At 44.0% G+C, this 16,617-nt stretch overlaps 1 protein-coding gene across 3 annotated transcripts in view; it reads right to left on the reverse strand.

Annotated features, from left to right (window-relative positions):
• LOC115176682 (protein PTHB1) overlaps nt 1-16,617 on the reverse strand; it is a 217,099-nt gene that overhangs the window by 196,534 nt on the left and 3,948 nt on the right. For all 3 annotated transcript variants that reach the window (XM_029736875.1, XM_029736878.1, XM_029736876.1), the window contains 2 exons: nt 14,216-14,280; nt 6,238-6,351 (listed from right to left, as the gene is read on the reverse strand). In XM_029736875.1, the coding sequence (XP_029592735.1) occupies nt 6,238-6,351; nt 14,216-14,280 (179 nt within the window). The remainder of the gene's footprint in view (nt 1-6,237; nt 6,352-14,215; nt 14,281-16,617) is intronic.

Below are 16,617 nucleotides of genomic sequence, written 5' to 3' on the forward strand. Positions count from 1 at the left end.
TGTTGTAGTGGTGGGTTAGCTGCTCTGCGATGTTGTGTTGTAGTGGTGGGTTAGCTGCTCTGCTATGTTGTGTTGTAGTGGTGGGTTAGCTGCTCTGCTATGTTGTGTTGTAGTGGTGGGTTAGCTGCTCTGCTATGTTGTGTTGTAGTGGTGGGTTAGCTGCTCTGCTATGTTGTGTTGTAGTGGTGGGTTAGCTGCTCTGCTATGTTGTGTTGTAGTGGTGGGTTAGCTGCTCTGCTCATTTGTCTCCTGCTGAATCTGATATGTTAACATCTCTCGGACTGAGCAGGCCTGTTCACAGCAGCCTTACACAGCTTTAGGTCTGCGTTCTCCGAGTGCTTGGAATGGCCCACTGAGTTTTATGGCAGAGAAAATCTGAGATGGCTAAGTACACACACACACACACACACACACACACACACACTGAGCCATAACACAGAGAACTATAATTAGGCCTCTATGCGCTATTAAAAATAAAAATCACACTCACATCAACGAGGGGTCAGGGAGTACCACCTACAGAGCAGATACACACAATACACACAATAATAAAACACTGTGTGTGTGCTTCACCAGCTATTCTGGTCACCCCCTTTGGTGAACTGGGCTCAGGGTGGGAGGTCAGTAAAACACTGAAGGACAAGGCCACTCACACAATTACCCCGCCCTGTGTGTGGGTCTACGCCCATACTAAAGATATCAAAAACCGCTCTTCTAGAGCTATAAAACATTAGTCCAGTACTTCTAACCTTAGCAGAGACATATAGAGGAAACCAGCCCTACTAATAGCATTAATAGAACATGCTGTTACACAGGTTGAGCCCAAAGACAAAGCACAGAGGCTGGCAGGATAGAGCAGAGCAGTGCAGTGGTTCTTTGGGCTCTGGGTTCTGGGTGGAGTTGGGCTGGAGTGTGGGCCAGGTGGTGCTTAGAATGGCCTACGCTGTTTGTGTGTGAGTGTGTGGCCCGATTCTGACCCAAACCCAGCCCAGCCATTAGGGCTGTATTAGTACAACACTGCTTTTACAGCGCCTACAGTCATTCCATGGTCGGGAACTATTATGGGTGCTCACATTTAGAGCAAGCTCCTACACACACTCATTTCATATGAATACACTCAGATGACAAGTGTGTATGGTGGTGTGTAGGAGCTGATTTCACAGGCTGTGCTGCCTCCTGGTGGTGGTGTGTGCTAGTGCAACCCTGGAGTAGGATCCTCTCGTCCTCTTATTTAAAGGAACATCATTGACATCCACACTCTCTCTACACTGACAGGAGAGGGACACGACTATTCTAAGAGTGTGTGTGAGAAAGAGAGACTCAGAGAGTAAGAAAGGGAAGGAGAGAAATGGAAAGGGAGGAGGGATAGAGAGAAAAAAGATGGCGCTGGAGGGTAGAGCTGCCATCTTAACGGCTCTTAACCAACCATGGCTATTTTGTTCGTTTTTTCGCGTTGTTCGTAAGTTGTTTTGTACATAATGTTGCTGCTACCTTCTCTTATGACCGAAAAGATCTTCTGGACATCAGAACTGGGATTACACACCTCAAATTGGACAAAGAGTTCATCTTCAATGATTTGGAAGTGAGGGAAATACTACGGACACCAGACCAGGCCCAGATCCCCGGGATTCGCTGGAAAAGGAAACGTAGGTTTCGCAGAAAGAGATCAGGATGCCTTATGAGGCTCAGGCTAATCTGCCCATGCCTTCCGTTCTGCTAGCTAACGTTCAATAAATGGAAAATAACTGGGACGAACTGAAAACATGTATATCCTACCAACGAGACATGAATAACTGTAATTTCTTATGTTTCACTGAGTTGTGGCTGAACGACAACATTAAAAACATACAGCTGGTGGGTTATACACTATCGGCATTATAGAACAGCCTCTGGTAAGACAGGGCGGGGGCCTATGCATATATGTAAACAACAGCTGGTGCATGATACCTAAGGAAGTCTCAGGGTTTTGCTCGCCTGAGGCAGAGTATCTCATGATATACTGTAGACCACACTATCTGTATTTTTCGTAGTGGTCTACATAACACCAAAGACCGAGGCTGGCACTAAAACCGCACTCACTGAGCTGTATTCCGCCATAAGCAAACAGGAAAACGGTCATCCAGATGCGGCGCTCTTAGTGGCCGGGGACTATGCAGGGTAACTTAAATCAGTTTTACCTCATTTCTATCAGCATGTTAAATGTGTAACCAGAGGGGGAAAAAAAATCTAGATCACCTTTACATCACACACAGAGACGCATACAAAGCTCTCCCTCGCCCTCCATTTGGAAAATCTGACCATAATTCTATTTTCCCGATTCCTGCTTGCAAGCAAAAATGAAAGCAGGAAGCACCAGTGACTCGGTCTATAAAAAAAAAGCTGTCAGATAAAGTAGATGCTAAACTACAGGACTGTTTTGCTATCACAGACTGGAATATATTCTGTGATTCTTCCGATGGCATTGAGAAGTACACCACATCAGTCACTGGCTTAATCAATAAGTGCCTTGAGGACGTCGTCCCCACAGTGGATTACAGGCAACATTCACACTGAGCTAAAGGGCAGAGCTGCCGCTTTCAAGGAGCAGAACTCTAACCCGGATGCTTATAACAAATCCCGCTATGCCCTCCGACGAACCATCAAATAGGCAAAGCGTCAATACAGGACGAAGATCGAATCTTACTACACCGGCTCCGACACTCGTCAGATGTGGCAGGGCTTGCAAACTATTACAGACTACAAAGGGTAAGCACAGCTGAGAGCTGCCCAGTGACACGAGCCTACCAAATGAGCTAAATAACGTCTACGCTCGCTTTGAGGCAAGTAACACTGAAACATGCATGAGAGCATCAGCTGTTCCGGACGACTGTGTGATCACGCTCTCCGCAGCGTGATCACACAGTCTGTAGCCATGAAATGCTTTCAAAGGATGGTCATGGCTCACATCAACACTATTATCCCAGAAACCCTAGACCCTCTCCAATTTGCATATCGAACCAACAGATCCACAGATGATGCAATCTCTACTGCACTCCACACTGCCCTTTCCCACCTGGACAAAAGGAACACCTACAGTTGAAGTCGGAAGTTTACATACACCTTAGCCAAATATATTTAAATTAAGTTTTTCACAATTCCTGACATTTAATCCTTGTAAAAATTCCCTGTCTTAGGTCAGTTAGGATCACCATTTTTATTTTAAGAATGTGAAATTATTATGAATTATTATTCATTTCAGATCTTATTCCAGATCACATTCCCAGTAGGTCAGAAGTTTACATACACTCAATTAGTATTTGGTAGCATTGCCTTTAAATTGTTTAACTTTGGTCAAACGTTTCAGGTAGCCTTCCACAAGCTTCCCACTATAAGTTGGGTGAATTTTGGCCCATTCCTCCTGACAGAGCTGGTGTAACTGAGTCAGGTTTGTAGGCCTCCTTGCTCGAACATGCTTTTCAGTTCTGCCCACAGATTTTCTATGGGATTGAGGTCAGGGCTTTGTGATGGCCACTCCAATACCTTGACTTTGTTGTCCTTAAGCCATTTTGCCAAAACTTTGGAAGTATGCTTGGGGTCATTGTCCATTTGGAAGACCCATTTGCGACCAAGCTTTAACTTCGTGACTGATGGCTTGAGATGTTGCTTCAATATATCCACAATGTTCCTTCCTCATGATGCCATCTATTTTGTGAAGTGCACCAGCCCCTCCTGCAGCAAAGCACCCCCACAACACGATGCTGCCACCCCCGTGCTTCACGGTTGGGATGGTGTTCTTCGGCTTGCAAGCCTCCCCCTTTTTCCTCCAAACATAACGATGGCCATTATGGTCAAACAGTCCTATTTTTGTTTCATCAGACCAGAGGACATTTCTCCAAAAAGTACAATCTTTGTCCCCATGTGCAGTTGCAAACCGTAGTCTGGCTGTTTTATGGCGGTTTTGAAGCAGTGGCTTCTTCCTTGCTGAGCGGCCTTTCAGGTTATGTCGATATAGGACTCATTTTACTGTGGATATAGATACTTTTGTACCCTTTTCCTCCAGCATCTTCACAAGGTCCTTTGCTGTTGTTCTGGGATTGATTTGCACATTTCACACCAAAGTACGTTCAGCTCTAGGAGACAGAACGCATCTATTTCCTGAGCGGTATGATGGCTGTGTGGTCCCATGGTGTTTACACTTGCATACTATTGTTTGTACAGATGAATGTGGTACATTCAGGCATTTGTAAATTGCTCCCAAGGATGAACCAGACTTGTGGAGGTCTACCATTTTTTTTCCTGAGGTCCTGGCTGATTTCTTTTGATTTTCCCATGATGTCAAGCAAAGAGGCACTGAGTTTGAAGGTAGGCCTTGAAATACATCCACCTCCAATTGACTCAAATGATGTCAATTAGCCTATCAGAATCTTCTAAACCCATGACATCATTTTCTGGAATTTTCCAAGATGTTTAAAGGCACTGTCAACTTAGTGTATGTAAACTTCTGACCCACTGGAATTGTGATACAGTGAATTATAAGTGAAATAATCTGTCTGTAAAGAATTGTTGGAAAAATTACTTGTGTCATGCATGAAGTAGATATCCTAACCGACTTGCCAAAACTATAGTTTGTTAACAAGAAACTTGTGGAGTGGCTGAAAAACGAGTTTTAATGACTCCAACCTAAGTGTATGTAAACTTCCGACTTCAACTGTACGTGAGAATGCTATTCATTGACAACAACTCAGCATTCAACACCATAGTGCCCTCAAAGCTCATCACTAAGCTAAGGACCCTGGGACTAAACACCTCCCTCTCCAGGATTCAGTTGCACTTCCTGACGGGCTGCCCCCAGGTGGGAAGTGTAGGTAACAACACATCCGCCACGCTGATCCTCAACTCGGGGGCCCCTCAGGGGTGCGTGCTCAGTCCCCTCCTATACTCCCTGTTCACTCATGACTGCACGTGCAGGCACGACTCCAACACCATCATTAAGTTTGCCGATGACAACAGTGGTAGGCCTGATCACAGACAACGACAAGACAGCCTATAGGGAGAAGGTCAGAGACCTGGCTGTGTGGTGCCAGAACAACAGTCTCTCCCTCAACATGATCAAGACAAAGGAGATGATTGTGGACTACAGGAAAAAGAGGACCGAGCACGCCCCTATTCTCATCGACAGGGCTGTAGTGGGGCAGTTTGAGAGCTTCAAGTTCCTTGGTGTCCACATCACCAACAAACTAACATGGTCCAAGCATACCAAGACAGTCGTGAAGAGGGCACGACAAAACCTATTCCCCCTCAGGAAAGATTTGGCATGGGTCCTCAGATCCTCAAAAGGTTTTACAGCTGCACCATCGAGAGCATCCTGACTGGTTGCATCACTGCCTGGTATGGCATCTGCATTGATTTGATCTAATAGAGAAAGGATGTGAAAGAGAGAGCGCAACAGAGTGAGGAAGTGAATGGCAGAGAGTGCGTGTGTGTGCGCATGAAACTGGCATGAATGAAGGAGTCCATAAAGCTCTAGAAGTCTATGAAACAAAGGAATATGAAGAAGAGTTCAGGGGTTAATGAGGAATGTTAGAATGCCAGGGGAGAGAGAGAGAGGGAGAGGATGGGGGGGAAGAAATCATCCCTCAAGGGAAATAAATGTATTTGGAAAAAAGGAGGGGAAAGCTCTCGACTCCACAGCATCAAGTCTGCGCACACACAAACCAGTGTTTAACTGAAGCCCTTTTAGACAAGGGAAGGCCAATAATAGAACAAGGGATATATTGTTGAGGTGTTTGTGTGTGTGTTCCAGGGAGCACGTGTTTGGATAAGTGTGCTCTCCCATTAATGAATTGCCTGTTGTCTCTTGTCTGGAGCTTGGTCCAGATTTCAGCAGTGTGTTCATGGCAGGCTAAAAGAGAGCTTCTGTGGTTCACCTGACACAACCTTTAAAAAGGACACACACAACTTAACTTACTGCACAAACAAATACACCCACACATACACGTGCACATGCATGCACACACCCATGCACACACTGATCCAGTCACTACCATCCAAATAAAGCTGCACCAGAACGCCAAGGGTTCCCCTCCACACAGAATGAATCATATTCTACACTTATAGCTCTGTGGTCATTAGAAATGAAAGGACAGTGAATTAACCCACAAAAATGGAAAAAGTGTGTGTGTGTGGTTAGTGACTACACTGTCAATCTGTTACATGTGAAGTGTTTGAGCAGCTCATGGGGGTGCTGTGATGTGTTACCTGTGACCCCTCCGAAGGTTCCATACGTCATGTTGCAGGCAGTCCTCTGGAGGTTGTGCTCATAGACCCGCTTGAGCTGGTACTGAACCCCATGCTCCACATTACCAGCAGTACCTACGGTAGAGACAGAGAGTAGAGGGAGGGAGAAAGAGAGAGACCCTCCATATTAATATTTGTCGTCACATATCATTGCTATGTCCTATGGTTAAATCTGCAGCGAGAGAACTAGGAGAACGGGAGCAAACTGACATAGTATCAAAATCCAAATCAAATCTTATTTGTCACATGCTTCATAAACAACAGGTGTAGACTAACATTGAAATGCTTACTCACGGGCCCTTCCCAACAAAGCAGAGAGAAAAATATAGAAAAAAAGAACACAATGAGTAACGATAATTTGGCTATATACAGTACACAGAGTACCAGTACCGAGACGATGTGCAGAGGTACGAGTTATTTGAGGTAGATATGTACATATAGGTGGGGGTAGGCAACACGATAAATAATAAACAGTAGCAGCATCATGTGATGAGTCAAAATAGTTAGTTCAAAGAGGGTCATGCAGATAGTCCGTGTAGCTATTTGGTTAACTATTTAGTAGTGTTATGGCTTGGGGGGTTAGAAGCTGTTCAGGGTCCTGTTGGTTCCAGACTTGGTGCATCGGTACCGTTTGCAGTGCGGTAGGTAGCAGAGAAAACAAAAAGTCTGACTTCGGTGGCTTGAGGTCTTGGATGTCAAGGAGCTTGGCCCCAGTGATGTACTGGGCCGTAAACACTACCCTTACGGTCGGATGCCAAGCAGTTGCCATACCAAGCGGTGATGCAGCCAGTCAAGATGCTCTCAATGGTGTAGCAATAGAACTTTTTGAGGACAATTTCTTTCTTTCATCACATTCCCAGTTGGTCAAAAGCTTACATACTAATTGAGTGTATTTGGTAGCATTGCCTTTAAAATTGTTTAACTTGGGTCAAACGTTTCGGGTAGCCTAGAACTTTTTGAGGATCTGAGGGCCCGTGCAAAATCTTTTCAGCCTCCTGATGGGAAGAGGCGTTGTCATGCCTTCTTCACGACTGTGTTGGTGTGTCTGGACCATGTTAATTTCTGTGGACACCGAGTAAATTAATGCTCTCGACACGCTCCACTACAGTCCCATCAATGTGGAAGTGGGCGTGCTCAGCCCTCTGTGTCCGGTAGTCCAAGATCAGCTCCTTTGTCTTGCTGACATTGAGGGAGAGGTTGTTGTCCTGGCAGGTCACTAACCTCTCTATAGGTGGTCTCATCTCCATCGTTGATCAGGCCTACCACCGTCGTGTCGTCAGCAAACTTAATGGGGTTGGAGTTGTGCGTGGCCATGCAGTTGTGGGTGAATGGGAGTACAGGAGGGGACTAAGCACGCACCCCTGAAGGGCCCTATGTTGAAGGTAAGAGTGGCGGATGTGTTGTTGCCTACCCTCACCACCTGGGGGGCGGCAAATCAGGAAGTCCAGGATCCAGTTGCAGAGGGAGGTGTTCAGTCCCAGGGTCCTGAGCTTTAGTGAGTGATGAGCTTGGGGGGCACTATGGTGTTGAACACTGAGCTGTAGTCAATAAACAGTATTCGCACATTGGTGTTCCTGTTGTCCAGGTGGGAGAGGGCAGTGTGGAGTGCAATAGAGATTGTGTCATCTGTTGGGGCGGTATGCGAATTGGAGCGGGTCCACGGTGTCTGGGAGGATGATGTTGACATGAGCCATGATCTTTCCAAGCGTTTCATGGTTACAGATGTGATTGCTACGGGCCATAGTCATTTAGACAGATTACCTTGGCATTCTTGGGCACAGGGACTATGGTGGTCTGCTTGAAACATGTAGGTATTACACACTGGGTCAGGGAAAGGTTGAAAATGACAGTGAAAGACACCCGCCATGTTCTGAGTACGCATCCTGGTAATCCGTCTGATCCCGCGGCCTTATTTTATTTTTTTTATACTTTGTTTATTGAATTTTCAATACTAGCATTTAGAAAATAATTACAGCAATAATACAGCAAAACATAGAGACAGACAAAAATGTACATTTTTTAAATAAGGAAAAAAATATATATATTTATACAGTTGTTATGGGTCAACTAGTACAGATAATACCGTCCTTAATATCGAGATGACGTGTATGCACATACCTGGCCTCTTACGTCACCAATATTTAAATATACATCACTCTGGAACTGCAGGGAAATGTATTTGTTTAACATAAGAAAAGAAGGGAGCCCACATTGCATAGAATATGTCTAGACCCATTGAGTGTGTGTTTAATTTTTTCCAACTTTATGCGATTTAATCCAAAGAGCATGAGAAGGGGCTGCAGAGGATTTCCATCTAAGTAAAATTAATCGTCTCGCTAACAAAGTGACAAAGGCAATTATATCCTTATTCATTTTGGTCAATTGTATTGTGGGTAAGGAAACCCCAAATAGTGCAATAAAAGGGTCTGGCTCGATCTGTGTGCTGCTTAATTCTGAGTGTGTGTTAAAGATGTCTTTCCAGAAACCAACAAGAGATGGGCAACACCAAAACATGTGTACATGATTAGCAGGAGACTGATTACATTGTACACAAATTAGGGTTCACATCCTTGTAAATGTTGGATAATCTTGCTTTGGTCCAGTGGGCCCTATGAATGAGTTTGCATTGAATGAGGCCGTGTCGAGCACAAATAGAAGAGCTATGTACCCTTTTGAGTGCCCCTTGCCATAGTTCATCAGACATTTCCTTACCCAGTTCCTCCTCCCATGAGGATTTAATATTGTTTAATGAGATGACTTGTAGTGAGCAAATCTGACTATAGATTATTGACAAGGTGCCTTTCAGAGTAGGATGAAGGACAAGAAATGTGTCGAACTGAGTTTCACCAGGAAGGGTGGGGAATCCTGGATCTATGCTGTGGATGTAACTCCGGACTTGTAAGAACCTAAAAAAATTAAGTCTGGGGAGACCAAATTTAGCTGATAATTGTTCAAGCGTACTAAATGTATTGTTAATATACAGAACTCTGAATCTTTTAATACCGAGACTAGACCATGTTGAGAAAGCACCATCAACCATAGATGGGGAAAAAGCTGGGTTTGAGGCTACCGGAGCCAAAGAGGTTGTTTGAAACCCAAAGTGGCGCCTAAATTGATTCCAGATCTTCAATGTTGTTTTGACACATATATTTTTGGTGAAGGAGGAGTAAGGGCCTGTAACGGAGAAGTGAGTGAGGGAACACAATGATGCCGATATAGACAAGGCAGACTCCATCTCTAGCCAAATTGGGGGTGGGAATATATCTCCGCTCTGCAACCAGTAGTGAATGATCCTAAGGTTAGCGGCCCAATAATAGATTCTGAAATCCAGTAGAGCTATGCCGTCTGGTTTGGGCCTCTGCAAAAGCTGTTTTCGCATCCTGGGGGGCTTTTTGTCCCATATAAAAGGTAGTATTAGGCCGTCGATCTTCTTGAAAAATGTATTGGGAAGAAAAATCGGAAGGCACTGATAGAGAAGAATTTAGGGAGAGTATTCATTTTAATAGAATTAATTATTGCGACTAAGGAGAGTTGTAGCAAAGACCAGCGTTCCATATTCATCCATATTCAGCGGCATCAATTCGCTTTTACTAAGATTCAGTTTATACCCTGATAAGTGACCGAAGGATGCAAAAGTGGCAAGGGCAGCAGGAACAGAGACAGAAAGGTTGGATGTGTATAATAATAAATCATCTGCATATAAAGACAATTTGTGTTCGTATCTGACTATAACTTTGATGAGGGGGTTGGAGCAAAGTGTTATTGCAAGTGGTTCTATGGCAAGGGCAAACATTAAGGGACTTAAAGGGCAACCCTGGCGTGTCGATCGTTGCAAAGGGAAGCAGTCTGATTGAGTGTTATTAGTCCTGACAGAGGCTTGAGGGGATGAGTACAGAAGTCTTATCCAAGCCATGAATTTGGAGCCAAAGCCAAATTTATTTAGAGTGTAAAAAAGGTATTTCCATTCCACCCGATCAAACGCTTTCGCCGCATCCAGGGATATAATGGCTTCAGAGGTGTTGACGACAGAAGGATAATATATCATATTAAATAATCGTCGAAGATTGAAGAATGAGTGTCTATTTTTCATAAATCCTTTTTGATCCGGTGAGATAATTGATGGGAGGACTGTTTCCAGACGCGTTGCCAGAAGTTTGGCTAGAATTTTATAGTCAACATTTAGCAGGCTAATTGGACGGTATGATGCACAGTCAAGAGGGTCTATGTTTTTTTAAAGAATAAGACAAATGGTTGCCTGAGTGAGAGTCTGTGGAAGAGCACCATTTACAAATGCTTCATTGTACATTTCAAATTAGAATAGGGGCTATTTTGAAGATTAACTTTTTATAAAACTCTGCCGAGTAGCCGTCAGGCTTCTCCCAGATTGAAGGGATTTGACAGCATTAGACAATTCTTCAACAGTGATCGGCTGCTCTAATTTTTTAACCAAATCCCGGCTGACAGAAGGCACAGCAAGTGAGTGGAAGAAATCATCCAATTCCATTGTATCTGCTTTACTTTCAGAAGTATATAGAGACTGGTAAAATCTCTTGAAGTCATCATTGATCTGCCTAGGATCTAATGATATCCCAGATGATGTACAAATTTTAGGAATCTGAAATGATGATAGTTGACGTAACTTGTGAGCTAATAATTTACTGGCTTTCTCTCCTTGTTCATAGTAAGTGCTCCTAGATTTGACAAGCAGTTCAGTAACCTAGTCTGTTAATAATGTATCAAATTCTGCTTGCAGAGTTAAACGTTCCTTATAAATATCCGGGGATGGGGAAACGGCATAAATGTCATCTAATTGGGCAATACAGCGTGTTAACATAGATAGCCTATCCCTTTTCAGTTTGTTCTCATGTGCGGTGTAGGAAATAATTTCACCTCTGATATAAGCTTCCAAAGTTTCCCAGAGAGTAGACGCAGAGATGTTCGGGGTTCTAATTGTAATCATGAAAAAGTCGATTTGACTCAAAACAAAATTGACAAAGTGTTCATTGCTGAGCAGTTAAGTATTTAGCCGCCAAGGCGGTCACAGATTGTCAACATTTTGAAAGGCTACTTCCATAGTAACAGGGGCGTGGTCAGATACATCAATTGGATTATATGAACATGAAGATATGGAATGGAGGAGCCTGTCATCTACAAGGAAGTAGTCTATGCGTGTAAAAGTGTGGTGAACTGATGAGAAAAAAAAGAGTATGCTTTTCCAGATGGATTAAACATTCTCCAAGGGTCTGAAACTGCAAATTCAGACAAAGGTTTGGACAACTCTAGCTGAGGTTGATAAGGTGGTAGGTTTAGTGGAGGATCAATCCAAATGTGGGTCTAACCAACAGTTAAAGTCACCACCTAAGATCAACATATGGGAAGACATATCTGGGAGTGGAGAGAAAACCGATTTGAAAAAAAAAAAAAATCACCATTGTCCCAATTAGGAGCATAAATATTAACAAGAAGTACCTTTGTATTGAGCAACCTACCACTGACAATTATGTATCTACCATGGGGATCTGCGATCACATTAGAACATGTAAAAGGTACCGATCTGTGAAGTAAAATAGCCACCCATCTTGCCTTACTCTGAAATGAGGAATGGAACCCCTGACCCACCCATCTGCACCTAAGACTTGAGTGTTGTGATACCTTTCTCCAAGAAACTCATCTGAAGGTGATGTGAGCTTTCAATTGATGAAGGTGGTGTAGCACCTTACTACGTTTAACTGGGTTATTTATGCCCCTGCAGTTCCAAGTGAGAAAATTAAAGCCATTCCCTCCGGCAGGATGGGCTACACTAGGCTAAGTCATGTCTTAAGAGACAGAGGACATGTAAAGGACAAGGTACAATGTAAACTGAAGATCTTAGTTGAACCTAAAAGCACAAACTATATACAAATAGAGGGAAAACCCCCTTCCCTCACACCCGCCCTTGCCGAAGCATCTCCCCAACTGAGATGCAAGCAAAACCCTTAATACAAAAAAGTTTTAGAGCAAAGCATAATAACTCTTACTCTGTGCTACCTGAGATTTGTGACCATTTAACTAGAGTAAGCTAAACATACATAGATTGGTCCCCAGCAGAGTCTGAGGAAAACTAACCTCGGTTAAGAGAGGTTTAACAGCAATACAGATGGTAAAACTACGACTGAACCATGAAAACAGACAGATTTTGGCATTAGAAGCGGCAACCATTTTTTAAAAAGAGAATGGCATTCAAATGTCGATGAACCCAGCAAAATTGGCTTCGCTAGCAAACCATTCGGCCTGCTAACTAGCCTGCTAACCAACCATTTGTTCCACAAGATGCGGTACAACAGCCGCTTTCACGTTCTTGTTGATGAAATCTGTCGCTAAAGCCGGGTCCTCGAATCTGTGCGTGGAGCTGTCCAGAAAAGTCAGTCTCAGAACCGCAGGGTAGATGAGGCCGAACTTCACGCCCGGGCAGGCGCGTAGCTGGCGCTTCACAGCTCCAAAGCTAGCCCGCCTCTTAGCCACAGCTGTGGTGTAGTCCGCAAATATCAAGACTCTTTTACCCTTATAGAGGAGAGGGGATGCTTCTCCCGATCTCCTCAGTATGTCATTGCGGACGTGAAAGAAATGCACCCTGATGACAAATGGTCGCGGGGGTTTTCCATCCCGGGGGTCGGCTACGCAGAGTGCGGTGGGCCCGGTCTAGCAGTGGCTTCTCCTCCAGACTGAGCAGCTCCTGAAGCAGCTGGGCCATGAACTCCGTGGGTCTTGGGCCCTCCACTCCCTCCGGAATTCCCAGTAGACGAATGTTGTTCCTCCGCATTCTACTTTCCATATCTTCGCATCTATTGTCGAGGTATGCCTCCTTAGTTATCAATGAGCCAACGTTAGCCTCTAGCTCACTAATGCGAGTGCTGTGGTCTGTAGCACCTCGTTCCAAATCCGATAAGGCCACTCCGTGTGCGTCGAGCTTATTCTGTATACTCTCTATATATTTTTTTAAGCTCGTCTTTGACCATTGATATCTCTGACCTGAGATTGGTAGAGAGAGAGTCAATTTTGCCAAAAATATCGGTTTTTGAGGGTGCCTATCAGGGATTGTAGCATCTCCACAGTCAGTGTTTCCGTGGGGCCGGCATTAGCAGCGGCCGGTGGCGGGGGTGAATCAGGAGAGGGCGCGGGCTTGCTGCGGCCTGCTCTTGCAGACTCCGTTTTTGACCAGGTAGACGACATTACAAACTTACATTTCTCAAACCTGATCTGAATTGTTTATGGGTCTCCTCAGACGCCTGGCCAAACAGAAATATATACCATTTTGCAAGGCTAAATATATAAATTTGGTCACTAACTCAGGAGCGATAGGGAAACGCGTTCTACATCCTTGGCTTCCAACAGCGCCCCCATCCCGCGGCCTTATGGTAACCTGTTTAGCGGTCCTACTCACATCACCTATGGAGTGCCAGATCACACAGATGTCCTGAACTGCTGCTGATCTTATGCATGGTTCAGTGTTGCTTGCCTCGAAGCGAGCATAGAAGGCATTTAGCTTGTCTGGTAGGTTTGTGCCACTGGGCAGCTTGTGGCTGGGTTTCCCTTTGTAATCCGTGACAGTTTCCGAGCCCTGCCACATCCGACGAGCGTCACAGCCGGCGTAGTAGGATTCGATCTTAGTCCTGTATTGATGCATTGCTTGTTTGATGGCTCGTCAGAGGTCGTAGCGGGATTTCTTATAAATGTCTGGATTAGTGTCCCGCTCCTTGAAAGTGGCAGCCTTGGCTAATCCATTACTTTTGGTTGGGATATGTACAGTACATAAAGTCACTGTGGGGACGACGTGCTAAATGTGCTAAACTCCTTAATGTTATCAGATGAATCCCAGAACATATTCTAGTCTGTAGTAGTCCACTAAATCAATGTGGTGTGGCATGCATATTACAGCCAATGTTGAAATGTGTGGTATTACCTGAGACGGAGTACACAGACAGTTTTCTGGGGTGCAGCACAGCCAGATGAAGCAGATCTGAACACCTGCAGAGAAGATCATCCAATCACTGCGAAGAACAGACGTCCAAAATCGCCAATGAAAACATACAGGACAATACTGACATAAGAGTAGATCAGTATAGATATAATTAAGTACAGTTGAAGTCGGAAGTTTACATACACCTTAGCCAAATACATTTAAACGTAGTTTTCACAATTCCTGACATTTAATCCTTGTAAAAATTCCCTGTCTTAGGTCAGTTAGGATCACCACTTTATCTTAATAATGTGAAATGTCAGAGTAATAGTAGAGAGAGAGAATGATTTATTTAAGATTTTATATCTTTCATCACATTCCCAGTGGGTCAGAAGCTTACATACACTCAATTAGTATTTGGTAGCATTGCCTTTAAAATTGTTTAACTTGGGTCAAACATTTCAGGTAGCCTTCCACAAGCTTCCCACAATAAGTTGGGGGAATTGACCCATTCCTCCTGACAGAGCTAGTGTAACTGGGTCAGGTTTGTAGGCCTCCTTGCTCGCATGCACTTTTTCAGTTCTGCCCACAAATTTGCTATGGGATTGAGGTCAGGGCTTTGTGATGGCCACTCCAATACCTTGACTTTGTTGTCCTTAAGCCATTTTGCCAGAACTTTGGAAGTATGCTTGGGGTCATTGTCCATTTGGAAGACCCATTTGCAACCAAGCTTTAACTTCTTGACTGATGTCTTGAGATGTTGCTTCAATATATCCACATAATTGTCCTCCCTCATGATTCCATCTATTTTGTGAAGTGCACCAGCCCCTCCTGCAGCAAAGCACCCCCACAACATGATGCTGCCATCCCCGTGCTTCACGGTTGGGATGGTGTTCTTCGGCTTGCAAGCCTCCCCCTTTTTCCTCCAAACATAAACATGGTCATTATGGCCAACCAGTTCTATTTTTGTTTCATCAGACCAGAGGACATTTCTCCAAAAAGTATGATCTTTGTCCCCATGTGGACTTTTCAGACCAAAGTACGTTCATCTCTGGGAGACAGAACGCGTCTCTTTCCTGAGCGGTATGATGGCTGCATGGTCCCATGGTGTTTATACTTGCGTACTATTGTTTGTACAGATGAACGTGGTACCTTCAGGCATTTGGAAATTGCTCCCAAGGATGAACCAGACTTGTGGAGGTCTACATTTATAGACCTTGGCTGATTTCTTTTGATTTTCCCATGATGTCAAGCAAAGAGGCACTGAGTTTGAAGGTAGGCCTTGAAATACATCCACAGGTACACCTCCAATTGACTCAAATGATGTCAATTAGCCTATCAGAAGCTTCTAAAGCCATGACATCATTTTCAGGAATTTCCAAGCTGTTTAAAGGCACTGTCAACTTAGTGTATGTAGACCTCTGACCCACTGGAATTGTGATACAGTGAAATAGTCTGTAAACAATTGTTGGAAAAATTACTTGTGTCATGCACAAAGTAGATGTCCTAACCGACTTGCCAAAACTATAGTTTGTTAACAAGAAATTTGTGGAGCGGTTGAAAAACGAGTTTTAATGACGCCAACCTAAGTTAATGTAAACTTCCGACTTCAACTGTATATCCTAATGGAAAAGGTTAGGATTGGGGGTAGTCAACTCTGGCCCTAAATGTGTATTCTGGGGGCAACTGCTACTTCAAGCACAAGTTGTTAACAGATAAATATAATACAATATACATAGGAAAAAGTGACAAATCTGTTTGATGTAAAAATCTATGGTTTGCACATGTGTTCTACAGCTTTGTGGAGGAACACGTCTGTCGACAACCCTGCTGTAATGTTTACGGAGGAAAAACAACTAAAAATGAAGCCAGGTGATTTCTTCTTTACTCAAAACCACAGTGCCCACTGTCAATGAGAAAACATTTCACCATCTCCCGCCCCACTGCTCTAGAGACAAAATTTACAATGTGTTTCTCTGTTTAGGGAACACTCAATGGTCATTAAAAATGCTAACCGAAACCAGCTTCCCCAAAACATACACTAACATAAAATGCAAACAAACAGATGAAAGAATCCTTTGACTCATACATCCATTTTGTGGGAAAAACATTTGGAAAAACGCCTGGCTTTTCCTGGAAGCCTGTCTCTCCAGGAGGTCCATGTGCACCCAGGAATGGACCACCTTTATGACATATCCCAACATTCCCGTCTTCCCTCATCATTCCATTCCTCCCTTTCTCCTCCTATCCCCCTCTTTCTTGAACACTTTTGGCCATGGGGAGAGCAGAGGGGACAATGGCGGTTTCAGTCTAGCGGTTGACATTTTTTGTTCAAAATATTTGAGTGTTTACTCAACCTGTATTTAGCAAGTTAAAGTCCTTGAGAACAAATTTCCTTTAACAAC

The sequence above is a fragment of the Salmo trutta genome, chromosome 37 (assembly GCF_901001165.1).
Source record: "Salmo trutta chromosome 37, fSalTru1.1, whole genome shotgun sequence".
Lineage (NCBI taxonomy): Eukaryota > Metazoa > Chordata > Actinopteri > Salmoniformes > Salmonidae > Salmo > Salmo trutta.